The 23,892-nt window shown below is 36.4% G+C and overlaps 1 protein-coding gene and 1 long non-coding RNA gene across 13 annotated transcripts in view; one reads left to right on the top strand and one right to left on the bottom strand.

The window, feature by feature from the left end:
- The window catches only part of LOC106881053 (protein O-mannosyl-transferase TMTC4), a 297,366-nt gene extending 287,667 nt beyond the window's left edge, over window positions 1-9,699 (top strand). For all 9 annotated transcript variants that reach the window (XR_016241033.1, XR_008263717.2, XM_089348977.1 and 6 more), the window contains one exon: window positions 9,507-9,699. Coding sequence is in view for 7 of the 9 variants with exons in the window: in XM_089348977.1 (XP_089205103.1) it covers window positions 9,507-9,664 (158 nt within the window). In the remaining 2 variants the exon portion in view is untranslated. The remainder of the gene's footprint in view (window positions 1-9,506) is intronic.
- Window positions 1-12,404, bottom strand: part of LOC149136527 (uncharacterized) — an 89,849-nt gene extending 77,445 nt beyond the window's left edge. For 3 of the 4 annotated variants that reach the window (XR_016241034.1, XR_016241037.1, XR_016241036.1), the window contains exon 1: window positions 12,003-12,404. This is a non-coding gene — a long non-coding RNA (uncharacterized LOC149136527). Of the gene's footprint in view, window positions 1-9,515; window positions 9,651-12,002 lie in introns of those variants that run through there. The other variant, XR_016241035.1, reaches the window with a different exon arrangement.
- Window positions 12,405-23,892: the final 11,488 nt, after the last annotated feature.

Below are 23,892 nucleotides of genomic sequence, written 5' to 3'. Positions count from 1 at the left end.
CTTGCTTACCAACCACATGGTCCCGGGTTTAGTCCCACTGCGTGGCATCTTGGGCAACTGTCTTCTACTATAGCCTCGGGCCGACCAAAGCCTTGTGAGTGGATTTGGTAGACGGAAACTGAAAGAAGCCCGTCGTATATATGTATATATATATGTATGTGTATGTGTTTGTGTGTCTGTGTTTGTCCCCCCAACATCGCTTGACAACCGATGCTGGTGTGTTTATGTCCCCGTAACTTAGCGGTTCCGCAAAAGAGACCGATAGAATAAGTCCTGGGGTCGATTTTCTCGACTAAAGGCGGTGCTCCAGCATGGCCACAGTCAAAAGACTAAAACAAGTAAAAGAGTAAAAGAGATGTATAGAATAGAAAGCTATTCAGAATATTAGATGGTTATATATATATATATTTATTTATTTATATCTTATTTACATTCTTCTGCACTTTCTTCCGTTATCGGATTTATCGAAAAAATGGTTTAGATTAACATTTCTTGGCATTTTTATACATACTAAGAATTTTCTGTGGTTTGCCAAGCAAAGGAGAAGAAAGAAAAAAATTTGTTGAGAAGGGGAGGTACAGAGGCGTGACTTTTATATGATCAGACTTACACACATACACACACATACATACACACATACATACACACATATACAAACATACATATATATATACATATATACATACACACACATATATATATATACATATATACACACATACATACATACACACACACACACACACACACGCACAAATATATATAAACACACTCAAAGACATTTACATATGTACATATTCATATTTGTGCACACATAAACACATACATACACCACACATGCATAAGTGCGCATTATACATTTTTTATAAAATAATTAATATAATTAAAGATTCATCTCTCTGGTTCAATGAATTTGGAAAGGCTTTGTCATTTCAGCCACTACTCTTGTAGTGTATTTGTCCTTGAGCATGAAAAAGGAATTTTCTAAAGAAGCAATGCACAATACTCGTACAATTATATTTCTGAATCTGCCTATTTCTGCTTCAACCAATCAGAAATAGATGAATTTAGAAATATAATTCTACGAGCTTTGTGTACTTCTTTTTTTAAAATTCCGTTTTCAGGCTCAAAGACAAATACTCGGGCAAAAATCAAGAAGTGTAGTGGCTGTATGTGTGTATGTGTATGTGTGTGTATGTATGTATGTATGTATGTATGTATGTATATATATTGCTATGTGAGAATGTATAGTGAAGTAAAATCACTCTTTCGAAAACATCTAGAATTTCATTAAAAAAAGTTGACCACATCAATGCTATTATTCTTTAATACACACAAAAGAGCAAAACCTGGAAATGCAATTATAATTTTTACTGAACAAAATCAAAAACAACATCTGGGTTTTCAATTAAAACCTTGACCAATTCAAATACAAAAATTATTTTTCCTTTTTCTTCTTTTTCTTTCCCCGCCTTAAATGGTCACTAAGTACTAAACAAACAAGTCTGATCATATAAAAGCTACGCCTCCGTACCTCTCCCTCCTCAAAAAATGTTTCTTCTACCTTCTCCCTTGCTTAGAAAACTCCAGAAAATTCTTTATATGTATAAAAAAGCTAAGAAATGTTAATTTAAACCATGTTTTTGATAAATCCGATAACGGAAGAAAGTGCTGAAAAATGTAAATAAGATATAATTAAATAAAAAATATATACAACAATCCAACATTCTGACTACCTTATTATTCTAAATATACAATATCTCAACATTACTTGAAAACTCTGTTTCTCTCTCTCTCCCTCTCTCTCTCTCTCTTTCTCCCTCTCTCTCTCTGTATATGTATATATATATATATATATGTATTTATATATATATATATATATATATATATATATATATATATATATATATATATATATATATAGGGCAGCGGATTCCGGGTCATAGGATCGCGGTTTCGATTCCCAGACCGGGTGCTGTGTGTGTTTATTGAGAAAAAAAACACCTCCGGCAGGGGATGGTGGCGAACCCTGCTGTACTCTTCCACCAGAACTTTCTCTAATTCTAACTTCCTGTTTCTGTTGTGCCTGTAATTCAAAGGGTCAGCGTTGTCACACTGTGTCACGCTGAATATCCCCAAGAACTACGTTAAGGGTACACGTGTCTGTGGAGTGCTCAGCCACTTGCACGTTAATTTCACAAGCAGGCTGTTCCGTTCATCGGATCAACTGGAACTTTCGACGTCGTAAGCGACGGAGTGCCAACAACAATATATATATGTGTGTGTGTGTGTGTGTGTGTGTGTGTGTGTGTGTGTGTGTGTGTGTGTGCGTGCGTGTGTGCGTGTATGTGTGTGTGTACATACATGGATAGAAATAGGGGTATTCGTAGACAAGGTAGATAGATCTAAATCTGCAAAGTCATAACCAAACTGAAGTACACACATACACATAAAATTACATCAATACGACGCGGAAAGTGACAAACAAACACTTCCATATGTGAATGTATATATATTCGGAAGCTTAATTGCGTATGTGATAGTAGTTTCAAATTTTTGCACGGTATCAGGAATTTCGTGGAGAACGGTAGCTCTTTTACATCGAGCCCATTGCTCAACTGGTACTTACTTTATCGACAAGGATGAAAGGCAAAGTCGACTTCGACGGAATTTGAACTCATAAGACGGATGAAATGACGCTTAATATTTTGCCAGGTTTGCTAACGATTCTTCCAGTTCACCGCCTTTATTGTGTACGCAATATTAATGTAAGCGCATTTTTCCTGTACTATAGTATACTATTGATTTTAGCAGGAAGCTGTGTACCTGTTCCCTGAGGAACGGCCAGCTGCCGCAAAATTATCCGTCAGGAGACAGCCTCTCTCTTTTTCTCGACATCAGTAGCATAGAAAGAATATATTTTTATACGTATAACCCCAGTACTGGAGCCGTCTGTTTACTACTTTCTTTGTAAACTGTTGTTATTCATATGTATACCAGAAGAAAGAAAAAGAGAGAGAGAGAGAGAGAGAAAGGGAGAGAGATGTTACAGAAGATAGAATATTTTTGTTTTATGCGTATATTCTTTTAGAAGTACAACACTTACCATACACATTTCTTCAAAGTTTATGTAACATTTCAAATGCAACACATTGCTTCTGATTATCTACTTTTAGTGAGAATTGATGAAGACAATGTATTTTACATTCTTCAACAAATATGTACTTTGAATTGCTAAACTTTTATATTTATAATTCAATTCCACTACACACATATAGTAAAGAATTGTAAACTGCATATCTTTTTATTATTTTGATGTTTCATACAAATTATTTTCCGTGTTTTTACATCAGTCTCTTTGTTAATTTTTATAACTCATGTTCTGCATATCTAAAAATCTTAAACTAGACATTGCAAGCTTCTATGTCTTTTCTCACTCTGCCTTATATTGCGATAAAATTTGTAAACAACGCTGTACCTAGGTCTTCACTAGATTTATCAGTTATACTTAGAAAAAAACGAAAAAAACAGGTAAACAACTTATAAGCAAATTCAAGCATGAAATAACTCTGATACGATATAATACGAAAGGCATCTATCAGTAAAATAATTCTTTACCTGCCTGAGTAGGCGAGGGCCATGGCAGTGTAAGAAGCTTGCTTTCCAGCCACACAGTTAATGGTTCAGTCCCACTGTGTGGCACTTTGAGCAAATGCCTTCTACTATGGTCCCAAGCGAACCAAAAACTTGTGCGTGGATTTGGTATACGGAAACTGAAAGAAGTCGTATATACATACGTACGGTATGTATGCATATATATATATATATATATATATATATATATATATATATATATATATACACATGTGTGTGTGTGTGTGTGTGTGTGTGTGTGTGTGTGTGTGCGTGTGTGGTGTCTGTATTTGTGTTGGTATTCCCCATCGCTTGATAACCGCTTATTTACATTCCAGTAAATAAGCAGTTTGATATAAGAAAGTGATAGAATAAATACCAGGCTTACAAAATAAGTAGTAGGGTTAATTCATTATATTAAATCACTGCAGTGTTTTTGCCCCAGTATGGCTGCAATCTAATGACTAAAACAAGTAAAAGATAAAATATTTCTTTTATTATTATTAAAATCACCTACAAACTGTAGCATAACGATTGCAGTGAATTTATTTTCTGAGCACTAGATTAGGTCGAAACCTTTCCTGACAATTGTCCTTACTTCTTGAACTAGAATATTGAAACACACTCACGCACGCATGCACGCACATACACACACATACACGCACACATACACACACACTCATACACACACATACACACACACACGCACAAACATAGACACACACACACATGTATATTATATAGTTTACTTGTATTGAATTTATTTTTTTCAACTCAAGAGGAATGAATACACAACGCAACTCCAATTGGGCAAAGGTTAATATTACTCGGTGCATCAATACTTATATCAGTTGGTCTGTAATGTCCCGTTAGCTATGTTTTATTTTGAATACATCACTATTGTGGTTGTTTAATACAGTGATTGGTTCCTTATTTTGCTATTTTATTTTTGTCTAGTTTACAATTTTTTCGTCTTTCCTGCTTTCATTTGGCACTTAAACACAATATTTCATTTTTGTTTTCATTTCTGTTAACTTGTTTCAGTTAATAAGCGTACATTCATTTTTTTTTATAGTTTAATCGTTTCAGAGCTTAGTTCTTTAGTGAGATATTTCACATATTTATGGATTTTGTGTAAAGATTCGCTTGATTTTCCGTTGATTATCCATCATGTTTATGGCTTATGTTTTACAAGTTTTGGCGGTTAAAAATTGTAATTTTATCTACGTACATATAACACACTTTAAATGTAATTGCGCAGAGCAATGTGTCGCTCAATGGGATTAATTCTATGGGGTTCAAATCAACTGAGTGGTTCACGTGTGACCGTTTGTATTTTTGGTTGAATATTGCTGATGTTTCTACTATTCTTTTCACGTTGACATGTGTCCACTGACAAAACCGTATACACACACACATGTGTGTGTATGTTCCATGTACTCGTGCTTCGTACTCTTTTGTTGTACACGTTTCATGACGTCCTGTGCCCACATATGCATATATATATATATATATATATATATATATATATATATATATATATATATATATATATATATATATATATATATATACGTATAGATATAAGTATGTACATATACGTATGTATATATGCATATATATATATATAGCAACAATTTAGATTCAGATGAGGCACCAGAATTTAGTACGGTATTATCTACATAGTTTCAAGATGAGGTGATTAAAATCAAAATAAGCAACAAGATATCCAGAGGTAATGCAGTACGATCGTTTCACGCGACTCCATTTAATTGAACAATGCTACCATTGCATCACTGTACCCACTATGATTTCTGTCGACTCCCTCAGCCTCTTTCCTAACAGACACTGCTCCCTGTTCCTTGGCTTTAGATTTTGATATACAAAGATTTGATAAAAAAAGAGTATAAATTAAAACCGACCCCAGAAAACAGTGACAAACTAGATCTGTAACAAGTCTTTCTTCCTGATACTTTCTAAGCTGAAGTGAAGACAGCATGTTCTTAGCCTATCTCCTTACCTTCTTGGCGGTTTTAGGTAAAATTATACTAATGTGTCCATCTGTTTAATTTAACTTAATTCTATGTATTTATGCAGCTGAGGATTGTTCTGCATTTAAATTGATGTAATGGCTGCATTATTTAATTAAATGGAGTCGCATGAAATAATCGTACTGCATTACCTCTAGATATCCTGTTGCTTATTTTGATTTTAATCACCTTATATGTATATATTTACATTTATGTATATACATACATACATACATACATATATATATATTATTTATATTATATATATATATATATATATGTATATATATATATATATTATTTATATTATTATATGATTGAACGCCACGCATCCTCTTCCAAGTAAGTTTTATCTTAATAATTCTGATGCGCACTCTATACGATCTTGCTACTCTTTCGTTTTTCTCTTTCTTATTCTTTTACCTCCTCTTCTTTCACTACTATTCTATCCTATTACTCTGTTACTCTCTCTCCCTCACTCCTCCTCCCTTGCTCACGTGACCATCGGCCATCTTCCTTTCTTTCTCTCCGTTGTAGCTGGAACAAGGAAGACATGTTCTTGTTTGTCTCCCGTCCTAGCTTGATTTACGCGCTCGCCACCACAGCAGCGCTTACTGTTTATTTTCACTGTCCTGTTTGTGTTATCTATTTTGACCCTCCGCAAAATCTCAAATTTTATATAATTTGCCTTGCGGAAGCAACTATTTTATCGAAAGCGTATATTGTTGTTAAATGCTCGAAATACGAGACTAGAGAAACAGCCAACAACTGATTGATGGGTCGTTCTTTATGTTTGTTTTGTTTTCCATTTGGGTATTTAGTTGTTCGAAAGAATAGTTCATGTTCCATGTACACGTACTTCGTACTCTTTTGTTGTACACGTTTCATGATGTCCTGTGCCCACATATGTATATATATATATATTATATACATATATACATATATATACACTGAAACCTACCAAATGAGTACGATGACAAATACCATTTTGTTATAAGTCGAAAGAGATGTAATATGTCGTCACGACAATCGTTGGACAAGAAATAATAAAGCAGGATGCATGACTGTTTCGGCAAATAAGTTGATATAAAACAAAACTGAAAAATATAAAACATACCATCATCAATCAATACCGTTTTGAAAGACTGTGCAAAAAAAAAAACACAACTAACACAACATAACAAAAAGGTTACAACAAAACCAAATTAAGAAGCCACCGATGAAATATACAGACATTGGCATTGTCCGCATGAAAAGAACTTAACAAAATGAATAACTGAAACTAATCAATATTATTAAGACTCATACACAAACGAAGTCGCCCTCGTCGATAACATTAGAAAAAATACACTAAGGAATAGTACTACTTGCTATGGCCTGAGATTACATATTACATTACATATTATATTATTCTATATCACACAAAATTTTCTTTTACTCATTCGTCCAAAAATGTAACGTTTGAACACCCACATACACGTCCGTATGTATGTAGATATGTATGCCTGTATGCCTGTGTGCCTGTATGATTCGGACCCATATTGAAAACGTACGCACAAACACATGTACATACGCGTACACACATAACAGCAAATGATACACACACACACACACACAAATATATATATATATATATATATATATATATATATATATATATACAACTCAATGCTAATCCCTGTATATTTATGATGATATATATATATATATATATATATATATATATATATATATATATATATATATGTATATATATAGATATACACATACATACATACACATATACGCGCATGTAAGTACTCACGTATGGCTGATGCATACCTGCACGCGTACGTACATATACTCAAGCAAACATGCACACATATATCAGTGAGGGGATGCCATCAGCTCTCACCTACTTGTTAGGTTGCACACACGCACACCCGCATAGATGCTCCGAGCAGATACACACATACAGGTATCAAATACCCAGTCAGATACCCACATCTGCGCACTCATATAACTTTTACCAAGCAAAAGGTGGCATCGACTTCCTGCCCTGCTATGTGGTTCCAAAAATTCTTCTTTTTAATGCAATTGGTGTCGCTGGAATTTCAATATCATTTCTAATAACAACATGCGAACGCACTTGACCAATTGTAGCCAGTTTCCGGTAGACAACTTGAACCTCCTACGCCTCGCCATTAGACTACGTGAGGCCGACGATCTCTGTTTCTATAAAAGCTTAAGAATCATCAAGTTGAATTGGAACGGATCAAACTGTTTTAGCTAAATAAATAAACGCTCATACATCGTCTTCGACGTGAGAGTCCGACGTATATATGTATGTATGTATGTATATTTCAGAAATATTTACTTATCAGAATATATATGTGTGTGTGTGTGTTTCAGAATATTTGCTAATCGGAATTTTGCATGTTGTTTCGAGTCTTCGCTTATATCAGAAACAAAGTTTACAATATAAAGTACAGCACATATATGAGAGCTACGCAATCATATACTATCGGCACTTTCAGGAAAAATTAAGAAAGCTTATATAATTCAATATAATTGCATCTCTTTAAACGGAAAACGGCTTAGAAAAATTGAAACCAAAATAAATGAAAGAAACAGCGTATTTTGTAATAATATACAAGAGTATAGGCAATACAAAAATATGCAAAAATATACAAGAGTATAGGCAATACAATTTAATATATCTAACTTTAGTAGTAGACCGTTTTGTGTTTATATGTTTGGAATCTTTAGAGCGTCGGAAAAATGGCCTGCAGTATACGTTCCGACATTTTATATTCTGAGTTGAAATCCCACGGAGGTTATCTTTGCCTTTCATCCTTTCAGCTTCAATAAAATAAAGTATCACCAAGTCGATGTTGTCTACAACACTCAAAATTACTGGCCTTGTTCCTAAATGAAGAACCATAATTTTATAAAATATAATACAGTATAGTAAACCAACCTACTGAAGTTTCCTATTGCAGCTGAAGCCATTTCAATATAGTTGCACCTTTGGGAAACTCACAGCCTAATATCTTATTAATAGAGTATTGTAATTTACGAATGCTATTTGGAAAACTATTCATATGAGTATCATGCTTCTCACTGCCCACTTTACTAAAATATTATTTTGGCGGTTTAAGGCGGCGAGCTGGCAGAAACGTTAGCACGCCGGGCGAAATGCTTAGCGGTATCCCGTCTCTATGAAGTTAATACGTGGTGATTTTGAATACTTTTTGTGCTGCTTTGCAGCGGTTTGGGTATTTACGTGTGTAATTTGGTTGAGCTTTCTCTTCTCGTAAGACAAATAAATAAAGTTTAATAAATTTGCATCTCAATATGTAGGTTACTGAAATTCCGCCGAGGTCGACTTTGCCTTTCATCCTTTCGGGGTCAATAAATTAAGTCCCGGTTGCGTACTGTGTTCGATCTAATCGACTGGCCCCATCCACCAAAATTTCGGGTGTAATACCTTGAGTAGAAAAGAATATGTTGGTTACTGAAAAAAGTGGTGAGCTTGTATAATCATTAAATGCACCGGAGAAAGATACTTAGCGGCATTTCGTCCGTCTTAACCTTCTGAGTTCAAATTCCGCCGAGGTCGATTTTGCTTTTCATCCTTCCCGGATCGATAAAATACGCACCTTTTGAGCACTAGGATCGAAGTAATTGACTTACCCTCTCTCCCGAACTTGCCGGCTTTGTGCCAAAATTTGAAACCTATATGTTAGTACTGAGGTATGTATTAGGTTTCATCATACTCGGTACATACAGAAATTAAATGTGAAAATAAAGATGAAATATATATTTATATTTAAAATAGTTTTTGTTTATTTTTTTTATCAGATCGACGAAAAGAAAGTGAAGAAATATTCTTAAGAGCTTTGAACCACGTGATTGAGCCAACGTCACTGCAAAATATATGGGCGCGTCTTCACCAGAAAGAATATTATCCACTTGGCGAAACTCGTTTGAAAAGCGTTGAAACACCTGCAAATTATTGAATTGTTTCTAACAAATAAATTCGATAGCAATTATTCTTCCAGTATTTTTGTATCAGTCTATCTAAGCTAGCTAGCTCTCTTCCTCTCTCTGTTTCTCTCAGTCACTCTCTCTGTAAACACAAACACACACACACATGCACGCGCGCGCACACACGTACACAGATACACACACACACACACACACACACACACACACACACACACACACACACACACACACATACATATATATATATACATACAACAGCATTAGAAGAGATTATGAATAAAACTCTCTCTTATGGTAAAAGGTGCAAAAAACAACATGTCTGCGCGGTGCTTCTATCTCCCGGATTCTCAGATGAGGCAGTTTTTTTGCCAGAGTTACCTCTCTTCAGCATTTTCCATTGACGAACGCTCAAAATCCAGAAACCTCGAATCTAGGGATCCGATAGGGGGAAGCATTGGGCAGATATGATGTTGCTTACACCTTTTACCATAAGACAATTTTCTCCCCACGGTAGCTACAATGAATTTGCCTTTAGAAGCTAAAATCTGTCAAAAACGTATTTAGGCTAACCTACAGTTCATATATATATATAAGGGTATCTAAGAGATACCAGCATGCTTGAAATAGCAGTTAAAATCTGACTCTAAAATCTCATCATGTATCCAATACAGCACAAGGTGAAAAGAAAAATAGATAAATTAGTGAAAGTGAAAATCCGATAATTCCAGACCCTGGGTTCCTAGCGCTGTATGAAAATACTTTGCCTTCGTCAATGAAATATACCAAGAATCGAACATAATTACATATATATATACACGCAAACATATGAACACTTAGTATGCGCACATATGCTTATATACATATATATGCACATATATAGACGACCAGTTCAGTTATCCGTCCAAACAGCATGTGCTATATGGTCAAAATATCACCAGAGTAAATATAATGACGAAGTGAATATATAAAAATTGATTTATCTATTTGTCTTTTCACCTTGTGCTGTATTGAATACATGATGAGGTTTTAGAATCAAGTTTTGACTGCTATCTCAAGCATGTTGGTATCTCTTAGATACCCTTATTTATAATTTTAATAATAATTATAACCTATAAGGTATTTTTCTTTCCATGTGCTGCCACTTGATTTTATTGTTATTTAAATAACGATCTTATCCTTATTTTTATAGGATAAAAATAAGGATAAGATCTGTCCGCTTCAAAGAAACACACACAAACGCATGAAAATGCAGAATGCATACATACAAGCAAACACACTTGCATACATCTATATTGGCATACACATGCATGCATACACACATACAAGCAGGCATACATACACATGCGCACTGACGCACACACATACGTACAAACAAACAAACAAACAAACAAACAAATAAACAAGCAAAAAGAACGCAGCATTGATAACAGATAGAGCCATCGACAATTGAAAAGGTTGCAAGATGCAAGGAAATTTTAAAAAAGATAAATAAATGACAGGAAATCGGACCGGGGTGTGTGTAAAATAATAAGACACTAAAAGTGAATGACTCTCCCCAGATACAATAATATATATATATATATATGAATGATCTAATTATAAATCTCACAGAGAGAATTAGGCAGCAGTGTTACGATAAAGCAGTTGTATACTGTCAACTCAATATAGCAGTATGATTCCCTTATTGGGACTGTCGCATTGAGTTGACATTATACAACTGGTATATATATATATATATATATATATATATATATATATATATATGCATATATGGCGAAGGAGTGGCTTTGTGGTAAGTAGCTTACTTACCTACCACATGGTTCTGGGTTCATTCCCACTGCTTGGTACCTTGGGCAGGTGTCTTCTACTAAAGCCCGTCGTATATATGTATATATATATGTATGTGTGTGTGTGCATATGTTTGTGTGTTTGTGTCTGTCCCCCCATCATCGCTTAACAACCGATGGTTGTGTATTTACGTCCCCGTAACCTAGCGATTCGGCAAAAGAAACCGATAGAATAAGTACCAGGTTTCCAAATAATAAGTGCTGGGGTCGATTTGCTCGACTAAAAGGTGGTGCTCTAGCATGGCCGCAGTCAAATGACTGAAACAACTAAAAGAGAAAGGAGAGAAAGAGTATATATATATATATATATACATACATACATACATACATATACATTCATGCACCCTCAAAAACTTGTGGGTATATATATTGATGAAAAGGTATGTTGCATTATGCTATATTGTTTATAAATATTAAAAATGGGTTTTTGGTTTTTGTTATTCTGTGTTGAAAGTAACGCAGGTGTATTACGGAAGAGTTTTAAAATGTATTTATAACTCACGTTTTTATTTTGTGGTAATATTGCATTCATTAAGCCTCAAAAGATATCAAAGATGTGCATGTGAAATTATACAATTCCTGTGAATTCCAGAATTGTATCAGTGACTACAGCTTCTCCCGAAAAACAACGAAAATGTCTTGCATATAGTAATATCACGAAATGAAACACATTATTTCAAACGTCTGCGTTTGAACGACTATCAACAATTTCGTGTTCGAATTATAACTCTCTTTTCTATTCCACAACGTAATGAATATCCATACTTCGAATTTATTTCAAATACATATTGCTCTATGTAGTAAGTGTATGTATCATGCTTGCTGGTCAATATAACATTTGTTTTTACAGTTTACAACTTTCACATTTACATCAAATGTATAAATCATATTGGACATTTGTGGTTTGACTACTGGTTTATGTGTATGTCATTCTTTAATGATGAGCAGGCTCGAACGCTATTTTTTGTAGTATATTATTAGTGTTCGTTTATGATGTGGTGTAATATATATTGTGATTTGTTTTAGGAGGTTTGGATGCATTTGATTCGTATGAAAATCACCAACTATGTTTAATAGTGTTTCTAAGAAACGTAATACCAGAAGGATTAGCGTATTGTCTTCTTTTGCTCGACTGTTTGATTTTATTAGTTTGTTAGAATAACTATGGTCGAATTTTTAATGTACTATTTCCTAGATTTCTTTGACTGGTACTTCATTTGTGGAGAATAATACATAGTAAGAATGGTATCCTCTTTTAGACTTCGTACGTTGTGGAGAGAGAAATCTTTGTTCATGGAAGGTAGAACAGCTCACCTCTGAGAGTCGTTGGGGTAGATTGTTCTATCATCGTTTCAAAATTGACCCTACTTCTTGCTTCAGTTGACTGTTGGTGGAAGAAGCAAAAGAGCAAATTGGCCCTTAGAAATCCTAGTTACATTAAAAGATGTTAACGATGAAAATGCATGCGGATTTAAGAATTAACAAAAAGGTACACAAGCATATGTCCTTATTACAAAGAACAGCACCACCAACAACGACCACGATGATACTGATAAGGATTTCTTATACTTGCCGCTGAGACTTTTAATGAAAAGTCATTGGAAGGACAGTTTATAATTTGTGTGGTGAGTTGCATAAAATTCATGAGGTAAAAAGGGGCGGGAAAGTGGAGACATGCGATACAATTATTTAAATTATATGACTACACGGATAACGTAGTCTTCCTCGAACAGGTGAACTTGCGTCTTGGACCAGACACGACAACCGATCGATCCGAAATCCCCCTGACATTAGGGTCACGACCCCTAACTCTTCAGTTGTTCTCCAATCCAAAGGTGTATGATTAGAATACTTCTGTTAGCTGTATCCATTTTCGCCACAGTCAAACAACTTTTGACAAATTCGCTAGACGGAAGCTTTTCCCGGACCACTCAGTTTTCCATTCGAAGTGAAACTTGAAAATGTTGGTGTGGCCTGTGCTCTCACTCCTTGCAGCTTCGTTCACTACACAACTGCTTTTGCTCTGAACTTTCCTCCTGTTCATTGTTTTTTTGTTTTTTTGCCGTCAACTGAAGACCATCGAGTTTAACATCAATTGCATACGACTGACCTGTTTCTGAAGCCCGGTAAAGTTTACGACAGTCGAATCTTTTTTCTGAATAATATATAGTATCAAGAAACTAAAAGTGTTTAGAAGGAAGCAACGAAGACACTATATGTAAATAAACCATACAGAGGAACACTCCCTTCCTAACCTTGTAAATTGAGGACGGTGTTGGGTGGTCTTTTCTGATACCTTTTCTTTATCAAACACGTGAGCTCGCAGAGATATAGAAATACCAGCTAACATTAAATTGAGGCTTACTTCAACCTATGTGCTTGGTATTGTATTTAATCAATATCTGAATGATGGAAGGCGAAATGGATCTCATCTAGATGAGGACTCAGGTTAGAGCGTATAAGGAGAGAATTGTTCCAAACAAAAGTGAAATAACTTAAATGTTGGGGGACAGGTTTAGACGATTAAATGTACTCCAAGAATTCACAGATAATTGCTTTTATTGACGATGAAAGGAAGAAAGACACAATTCACATCAGTGGGATATGAACGCAGAACATAAAGTATCAGAATATGACACCGTTTTGGCATAACGTGCCTCTTCAGCGAAGTGAAATTATATGGCGGAAAGCAATATTAGATCCATAATACAAAACATAAGAAAATTGTTGTTGTTTATTTCTTTAAGATCTAGGCCGGCTGTGTTGAGTGTAAATGTAAAAGTTGAGTGATGACAATTATTTCCTTCATCTATTTTCTAAAGATATTAAGCAATGAATTTGAAATTCGGATATCGTGTTGGACGTCCGTTACTGTATTGTCATTGCAGGAGTCGCTAGAGCGAAATGGAATGGTATCCATCTCTTGACTTTTGGACGATTAACTCAACATCTAGCTCTTTGCTGATGATAGTCAAACTAATACCAAGCACGGAACCAGAGGAAACGACAAAGTATATAGCCCAACACTAACATATCTGCTATCGAGAGCTGTACTGAGTCTTAACGTCATCTGTACACGGATGAATATTCTAAATCATATCCAAAAGCAAGTTAACCCAATGATTGGCAAGTGCTCACTCACGAATAGGGCTTCAACGTCTAGCTTACAAATTAGCTGTTTGTTCACTGTACCTTTTTTTATTACTTCTCAAAGTAAGGTACTCGAATATCATCTCAACCCAATCTTCCCTGTCCATCGGCACACGTCTCTCCACCTCTTATCATCTCAGCATTGTCATAACTTAAAGCCCAACAATAACTACAACAGTCTGCCTTGCCATCCTAAAAGGCAATCCTCTGAACTTTCTTCCTGTTCATTGTTTTTTTGTTTTTTTGCCGTCAACTGAAGACCATCGAGTTTAACATCAATTGCATACGACTGACCTGTTTCTGAAGCCCGGTAAAGTTTACGACAGTCGAATCTTTTTTCTGAATAATATATAGTATCAAGAAACTAAAAGTGTTTAGAAGGAAGCAACGAAGACACTATATGTAAATAAACCTATTTCAAATTTTAGCTGCACTGCAAAACCTCCTCTATGTATTGCATAGTTATAAACACGCTTTTACCACATGGCAGTTTAATGTGCGACAGAAAGTTTGAGGGTCTGCAGCATCAGTTTACATAGGGCATATAATCTATTGTAAGCACAATATAGCCTAGAGAAAATAGTTAAGCATATTTGAGATAATCACGTCTCTAAACATAAAAAAATGACTGAAAATCACAGTAAAATTTTAAAAGTAACAGTACATTTTTATTGCAGCAAATATTGAATATATTGAATATATTGCTTTGCAGCCAAAACGTTAATTGTATTGAAAAGGCAGAGCTGTAGGCTAAAGCAGGCGAACAAATATCATATAACAAAGAAACATATAATTGCATTTTATGTTTGTGATGGATGATATCATCAATAAATTCATTAATAAGTAATTGTTATAAAGCACACAAATCATTTAACCACCTAAGGAGCTGTCTAAGGAGATATCAAACTTTAGAAATTACAGGGAAACAATTGTATGTAGTCGTTAAAATAGTAATAGGTCAAATTTCGATAGTTCAGTATCAATAGTTCCATATATTTTATGTGACAATTAAGACAAGAAATTTTTTTTTTTTAAATATTGTTTGTATCTCTGTTGGTATATTGTCGTTGCAGAAATTGCCAAACGATTTGAGGGAAGGGTTTTCCTCTCTTCATTTGTAGACGATTAACTCGACCTCCAGGACATGGTTGATAGTGCTCAACTTAATACAAAGCCCAAGAAGATATATAGTCTAGAAAATATTCTAATTGTCTCCAAGCGTATGAAACAACATTCATGTATAGAATAAAGAGCTAGCATTTATTCACATTCAACACATTTCTTGATACTTTATGATTTGCTTACATAACCATTTTCCCAATATGTTTATTCTGATGTACAATTAAAAATGCTTGTAGAATAAAATAACATTTATAAAACCTCATCAAAACTAAATATGTTTCTCACGAGGTATAAATGAATCTTTTCGTGATCGGTCGATCTGCTAGACATAAAAGCCAAATCTTCATGAAATGATCGACAGTCCTTAAGCAGAGTTATAAACATTTAATTCTTAACAGTACAGCTAATTTTATGCCAATTATTAAACGCTGGTTTAAGCTACCGTTTTATTAATTTGGACGACATAAATAATTAATGTCACGAAGAATTTTGTTAGTTTGATATTAACACAAAGGTCAAAGATACTGTTGGTTCCAGTTATTTAAATTGAAAAAGAAAACGCAAAACATTTGAAGCATTAAAAATTAACAGACGATCAGCATCTTTATTTTTAAACAAATCGAATCATTTGAATGAAATTAAATTCATTTGAATGACATTAAACAAATAATTGAAAACTAAACTGATTATTAATCATGAGGAATGCCTCAGTGTGGCTGCAGTTCAATGAATGAAACAACTAAAAGAGAAATATGTTTCATGAGACAACATCCCGTAAGATATGTATGTATCTGTCGTAAGAAACTCTCAAGTGAGCTCAACAGCAGGACTTTAAAGAAGAATACCCAGGTAAGTGTTTCGGCTCTTAACTTCTTACACTCTAAGGGGGCCGGGCCGCATCCAGGTCATAACATTTGAATGTCCTTCTGCTGACACTTTTTAGCCATTTGGGTATCCAAGACTTGCGTTTACTCTGCTTGGAGAGTTCATCAATTCGGAACTCCTCTTCCTCAACTTTAAAAATTGCATATCCTAACAAGACAGAACTATATCTATAACTATTTCATGTTGCTGTGAAATTAATTCTACAAAGGCAGCTTTCAAAGCCTGCGACGAGAATCAACTTGTTTGATTTTGGTCGTACTTTATTATTCATGAGGATGTGCTCATCTTGGTTTCTTAACATGTAGTGCAAGTCAAAAACTCATGGATATTTACTTTTGTTCCATTAGAAATACGGATGCATACATATATACATACATACATCTGTGTATACTTGGACTGTGGGTTTCGTTAAATATGATTGATATGCATCAATATATGTGAGAAAATATTCAAAGAAAATTGAAAAACTATACTCAACTGAAATCTAACTTGATATCGTTTATTCGGATTCCATTTAAATAAGAAATGCAGACGTGTGTAAGGGAAATATATTGTGGCATAATGGCTTCTTTTATCGTATCACATTTACAAAGAAACGAGATGTAACAAAACTGTATTAGCCAACATTGATATGGTCGAATTATCAAATCTGGAATACTCTGAAGAAAGACCTTTCGAAATATGCCTCGGACTGGTGATGAAGCAAATCATATAACTGGCCCGAGGCACCAGGTACGGAACGGTGGAGGCAAGGTTCAAATCAACAGAGAAGGCTCGGGAGTTCTCGACTCGAACCTTGTAAAACGAGCAAATGGCACTTCTGCTATTGTATTTGGATGCAAGTTTCGGGCAAAAGTGCGTGCACTGGGCCGGGAGAGTATCAACGCTGCCGGGTGAACTCGCACGACAGAAACCCTATGTAGCATTGATGCTACGATAAGGTCTTTAGTGGATGAGCATGGACGTTCGATCCAAGGACAGGAGGATATATGTGAGGGCTTTTACAAGCGCTTCGCCGCTCCAGGTTTTCTCTACCTGGAGATCTGGCCCAAACCAAACTCCGAGCAGTTTAACCGGAATCCCCATCCAACGTCCTATGACGCTGTTGGGAGGCATCGTCTTGCCTCTCCAGGTGTCGATTTGCAAGCCGACTGATTTTTCCTGGTCTGGTTAACTTTTGCTCCTGCCACCGTTTCTTTTGACGGCATCTTCTACACGAGGTAGCTGCCCTTCATCAGACACAATGATGGGGACATCATCTGCGTACGCTGTCACTCCTCTCCCGTAACACAAATCACGCGGATGCCCCCCCCCCCCCCCGCAACCCCCAACCTCAAGATCCAATACACACAGAAACAGGGACACAAGTCGACCCTAGCGAATTGAACCCTCGATCGCGAACGGCTTCGAGAAGAAACTGTTCAACCGGACAACGGACTCGATGTCACTGCACATAGCACTGATCCAACCACAGAAGGTCGGGCCCAGTCCGACCACCCGGAGGACCGCTGCCAGATACCGATGGTCAACCATATTGAAGGCCTTATACTAGTTCAAATCCACCAGTGCCCCATCCTTACAAGGAACTTTACTAACCCGCTCTATGGTATAGCGGATGAGATGAAGATTGTCGTATATCGTACTTCCTGGGATAGAGCCGGGCGCTGGACCATGGGAATGCCCTTCGGGATTTCCTGGCCGGCGGCCCGCGTATCTCGGTGCGAGAGGCTGAGCGCTGTGAAAAGCCGATCACAGCTGCGGAGGTTATAGAGGTGCTTTCTGAGTGTCCCGGGACAAGTCACCGAGATTGGATGGTCTATCGTACGAATTTTATAAAAGTATGCCAGACTTGTTCGGAGACATAATGGCCGGTGTCTCTGCAAACTGGCAGTAGAATGGAAGAATTCCCAAACCTGTAAGCCGGAGAGTAGTGAAACTGATCAGGAAGTACCCGAGAAAGATGGATGTCTGTAGTAAAGATGCTGCAAGCAAATGGGACCGAGCAAGTGTAGCCGGTCAAAGGCGAATAGAAGGAAAAAAAAAGAAAAACAAAAATTATCGAAATAAAAAAGAAACCGGCGGATTAATTATTAGAACCTCAAATTTTATTTCATACAGAACTCTCTATAAATATTTAATTTTTAAATCCATATCATTCGATTTTATGATTCGATTTCATTGTAATAATATTATTTTTTTAAGTATCACATTGTAACACGGATTATACGTTGTAAGTGTCCTTGTATGTCCCCCTCTGTGTAATCCCCGTGTGGGATAATAAAGAAAATGTTACAATCTTCTCCGAGAGCGTTTGGTCGTCTTTGTCAAATCACTTGTGATTCAGTGGCTTTTTTGATTGTTTGATATTTTGCTGAGGGTTTTCTCGCGTGAGACTATCCATTGTTGAAACTAGTGTTGAAATTGTTATATATAGCCTGTTTGGCAGTTTTGTTTGTTGTGTCTTTTCGCCCATTTTCGGGCGAAAATTAGTTTTCATCTCATTATGGAGGTGGGCGCCACACCAAGCTGTGTGGCTGCAGCAGGAGCAGGGGAAAATGTTGCTGCCTCATTAGAGGTGAAGACACTACAGATAGATTAACCAGGAGATGCTGGATGCATGTCAAAAGGTCATCCTGAATGACGGGACGGCGTTGAAGGTGTTCCCTCCTGAAGGAAGCGTAGAACAGAAAAGCAAAAGTACCGTGGTCTACAGGACGCAATCAACCTCATCACGGAGGATAGAAGTAACGACTGAGAGAGACATAGAGAGTTGCTTGCTACCGGTAATAGAGGAGGCAACCTTCATTAACAGAGGAAAGAAGTTCGGCACGGTAAAGGTGCGGTTCACCACCGAAGAGGAGGCAGTGAAGCACTACACGACAGCATTAAGCTCGGCAGACTTGACACTTCTGCTGATTTACATGAGAAGAAGAAATACGAGAAGAAGGATCGAAAGGATCCCACCAGAAATAAAAGAAGTGTGGTTGGTGGCAGCCATTATAGCTTCCACCCAGGAAGATGCAAATCTAATACATATAGGAAGAACACAACAGATGAATTGCTGAGGATATGGCCTGGAAATCTTGCTCCAGGCCACCCACCATGACATCAAAGAATTGCTATTCAAGATTAAAATTTCGGAGGAAAATACGCTGAAGGTAGTAGTGGAGGGAAGGAGTCCCAACCATTACCAATGTGGACGCAGAGGACACATAAAGATCCACTGCCTCGACTACAAGTCTCCCCAAACCGAGAGGACTTTAAAACAAAGAAGTGTTTTAGATAAACTATGAAAGAAAAATGTATGAAATGTAACTGCTCGAGAACGGGGCTCGACTAGCCATCGCATCCCCACATCTATAAATCAGCATCTCATTTATCCATTCGTTTTTTTTTTCCGCTGCATGTTTTATCTGTCCTTGTTTTGTCCCCTCTATGTTGGGCCCTTAGTGGCGAATGAAGAAAATGTTACAATCATCTTCTGAGTTAGTGTGATTTTGTTTGAAGGCTTTTGCTTACTGTTACGTTCTTTGGAATACTGTTGCTTGTTAAATCTGTTGCTGTTATTGAATTTTGTCGCTGTTGGATTATTGTTACTGTTTTGCCTTCAGGACTGTGTTTTTTATTTGATTTTGTTTTCCCCATTTTGGGGTAAAAAGTATTGGAAAAAAATGGAGTGTTCGCCAGAACAGGTTCATGCCGGGAGCTATGCATCAGAGGTAGGAAGTCGCGCTACCAACTCAACGAATGTGCTGGATGTGCGAGAGGTAGAAATCGACCTAGCGAAGCTGGAAAGTCAAAAGGAGCTACTCCAAACGGAAGAGGCAAGTTTAAGGTTGACCCCTCCAGAGGAAGTGACCAACAATACTAGGAGGACACTATTCTACAGAACGCTGTCCTTAACTAGTAAGAAGATAGAAATGGCAGCGAAAGAGGCCATCGAAAATGCTTGGAAAGTGTCAAAAATGTAGCAACGTGCTACACCAGAAGAAGGTATGGCACAGTGGAGGTGAGGTTTGCCACTGAAGAAGAGGCAATAAATCACTCCACTATGCCTCTAAGGTTGCAAGAATGAGTACTCCTGCCGATCTACTGCGGTAAAGGAGTCGCAAGGATTACAATAGGCAGGGTGCCGCCTCAAATTGAGGAGGGGTGACTGGTGGAAGCCATGGATACGAAACGAAGGATGCTAAAATCTTGCAGGTAACAAGAACCAAGAAACTGAATTGTTGGGTTACGGCCTGGAAATGGTAATCCAAGCCTCCCAAGACAACTTAAATGAAATAACGGATGAGGTGATACTTCCAGAAGACAGAAAACTGTGAGTGGTAGTAGAGGGTCGACCGCCCACCTGCTACCACTGCGGAGAAAAGGGGCACATCAAAATAAAGTGCTTCCAGTTGAACAACAAAGTGATGGAAAACAGGAGTGAAGTAAGGAGGAGTGCAGAGATGACGGCCCAGGCCCAGGAAGAAAGCACGGAGGACGCAGACGAGGGAGGAGGAGTTCATCGAGGTTGCAAGAAGAAAGAGAGATGGAGAAGCGGGTTCGCCCCCGAAACTAATAAAAAGAAGTGGAAGGAAAAGAGCAATGCAGAGGATGAGGTCTAGAAAATATTAGAGTTACTCACACAACACAAATCACCACCAGAAACACCACAAAAAAGTGAACCCGTCCTAGGTAGCCCCAGCTCACTAGATAGAGAAACAGCCACATATGCAGACAGGTACAATACATAACCCCTCAAAACCCCCAGAAAACACAAGTTATACACAATGACATACACAAAACAACGAAAATTGAAAAAAATGAATTTGCCACTTTACAAAGCGTACAAACTTTTACTAGTCCTGATATCAGTGACGTTCCCACCCACATACATTTTATCTACATCAATAAGGACAAGCACAAACGTTTAAAAAAAATCATTTCCAGAGGAGGTTGGCTCTCTAAGAAAAAAACCTTTCGACGGTACTGTATAATAGACTCATCAATGTGTCCCCACAGACCACGGATGATGAGGAGAGTTAACCCTCCTCCAATAAGTGTAAGACCGTTTTTTTGGCTTCCCTAAATGTAGGGTGAATAAATGTACGCGGCCGACCTTAATGCTGTCGTGTAGTGCTTCACTGCCTCCTCTTCGGTGGTGAACCGCACCTTTACCGTGCCGAACTTCTTTCCTCTGTTAACGAAGGTTAACCAGACCAGGAAAAAGGTTAACGAAAGGATGAAAGGTGAAGTGGAACTCAGAACGTAAAGATAGGCGAAATACCGATAAACATTTCAACCGACGTGCTAACGTTTCTGCCAGCTCTTCACCTTCCTGATATTAATAATTGAAAAAAGATATTGTACATTCACCTATATGATATATTCTCGCCGCAAATGCTGATTAAAAGTAACAAGACAAAACGGGACTTTTAGCCGCTGTTTAAGTATTTAAATAATGTGTTTGAATAAAATTAACTCGTGTAATTGCTTCACAATTAGCTCCAGTGAATAATATATTTTGTAAATGCCTGCATGCATTTATAAAACCAAATTCAGATGACTTCACTAAGCGTAATTTCTAATTATAAAAATATTATTCGCACTCTTAAAGAAAATACAGCGATTTTATGGCCGATGGCATGGCTATATAATAAAAAATTTGTTTCGGAATCACGAGGTAATAGAATCGATATAATTGCGTGACATCTTAGGCATGAAACTTTTAGTATGTATATGGGTGGGTTTATCTTTTGTGTGTAAACACTGGCAAAGCACCAGTGTCTTTCGAAAGAAGTTGTTTACAAGTATAAAATCTTTGCACTGAAATACAGTCTGTTGTCCGTTACTCTGACTGCGAAACACGTAATGGTTCAGCGATCAGCTTGTTTGAAACCTGTAAGCAATGACATCATTTTCAACATTGTAATTTAAAGGTATTAAATCACGTTAGGTATGTAACATTCTTTTTTGTTTTAAAATAGATGTTTTGAGAAATTTGACTTCCTTAACATGTACATTTATTATAAAGAAATTAATTTGCTAAATCCTAGCAGGTAAATATCAAAGTGGTAGATGAAGGAGAATAGTTTGGTATAAAATTTAATCCATAAATCAGTTTCTTTCCTTTAAGAAATAGCTTCTGTGCTTTTTCAGTACATAGAATAATTTGTAAATTTCATGGTATTCATTAGGCTACGAATAGCGTAAATAAGGCAACCTTTTTCAAACAGACTTCGGAGCTGCCTTATGGATGAAAAAATTTGTACTCATAAAGCATTCTGAATAACGGAAATACTATCCACTGAGAATCGGAACTCCATTTCAGGTTAAGAAGAAACTCAATTTTGAGAATGAAAGAAAGAAATCCTCTTTCTACCACAATGCTTGTTACATAATCGGTTTATTTACGTTACAAAACTGATTAGCTATAATATATGAATGGTTGATTTTTTTATTAACTCCGAAGACATGAAAGAAGGACACAATTCCGTCCATAATAAAGATATCGAGATTTAAAAATGATATGGATGATAAAATCATTTAAAACTGTGAAGATGGTTTCGAAACTTCACCGCAGTCACATTACTTATACCAGTATAAGAATAGCAAAATAGAGAAGAAAATAAATCTTACTAAATTGAATTTAATTCAAAATTTTATTGCATTTGCTCACATTTACTATTGAAGTACATTGTAATCATTAATATCATTAAAAACCATTAATATCTGTCTACAAATTTGATGGTTTGTACATCAACTGATGAAGAACTCGTGTCTTGTGTATCATCATTGTCGTCATCATCATCATCAGCATCATTATCATCATCATTATTATTATTATTATTATTATTATTATTATTATTATATTATTATTATTTTATTATTATTATTATTATTATTATTATTACCACCGCTTTAGCGAAGGCGAACGTATTATTTTCAATCGCGTTTGTTTGTGTGTCCATAGACAAGGTATCTTAAGGTCAGCTAGATGGATTCGGATGAAACTTTCAGGGCGCTTGACCGCATGACGGCACGAACTGATTAGATTTGGGGATCGATCCGGTACGGGTAAGGATTCTGGATTATTTGTTATATTTAGTTTATTTTAAATGATCACAATCTTACGTTCACTTTCAAGTCTTTTTCTGGTTATCGTCCTTGAAAACACTCTCATGGTTTCCACATAATATATGTTGGCGTTGCTGTTTCCAAAGTTTTATTTTCGTTTCTCTGCTATTAAT

The sequence above is a fragment of the Octopus bimaculoides genome, chromosome 3, assembly GCF_046866305.1.
Source record: "Octopus bimaculoides isolate indiv1 chromosome 3, ASM4686630v1, whole genome shotgun sequence".
In the NCBI taxonomy this organism is placed as follows: Eukaryota; Metazoa; Mollusca; class Cephalopoda; order Octopoda; family Octopodidae; genus Octopus; species Octopus bimaculoides.
This window is presented reverse-complemented; position numbering and strand designations above follow the sequence as displayed.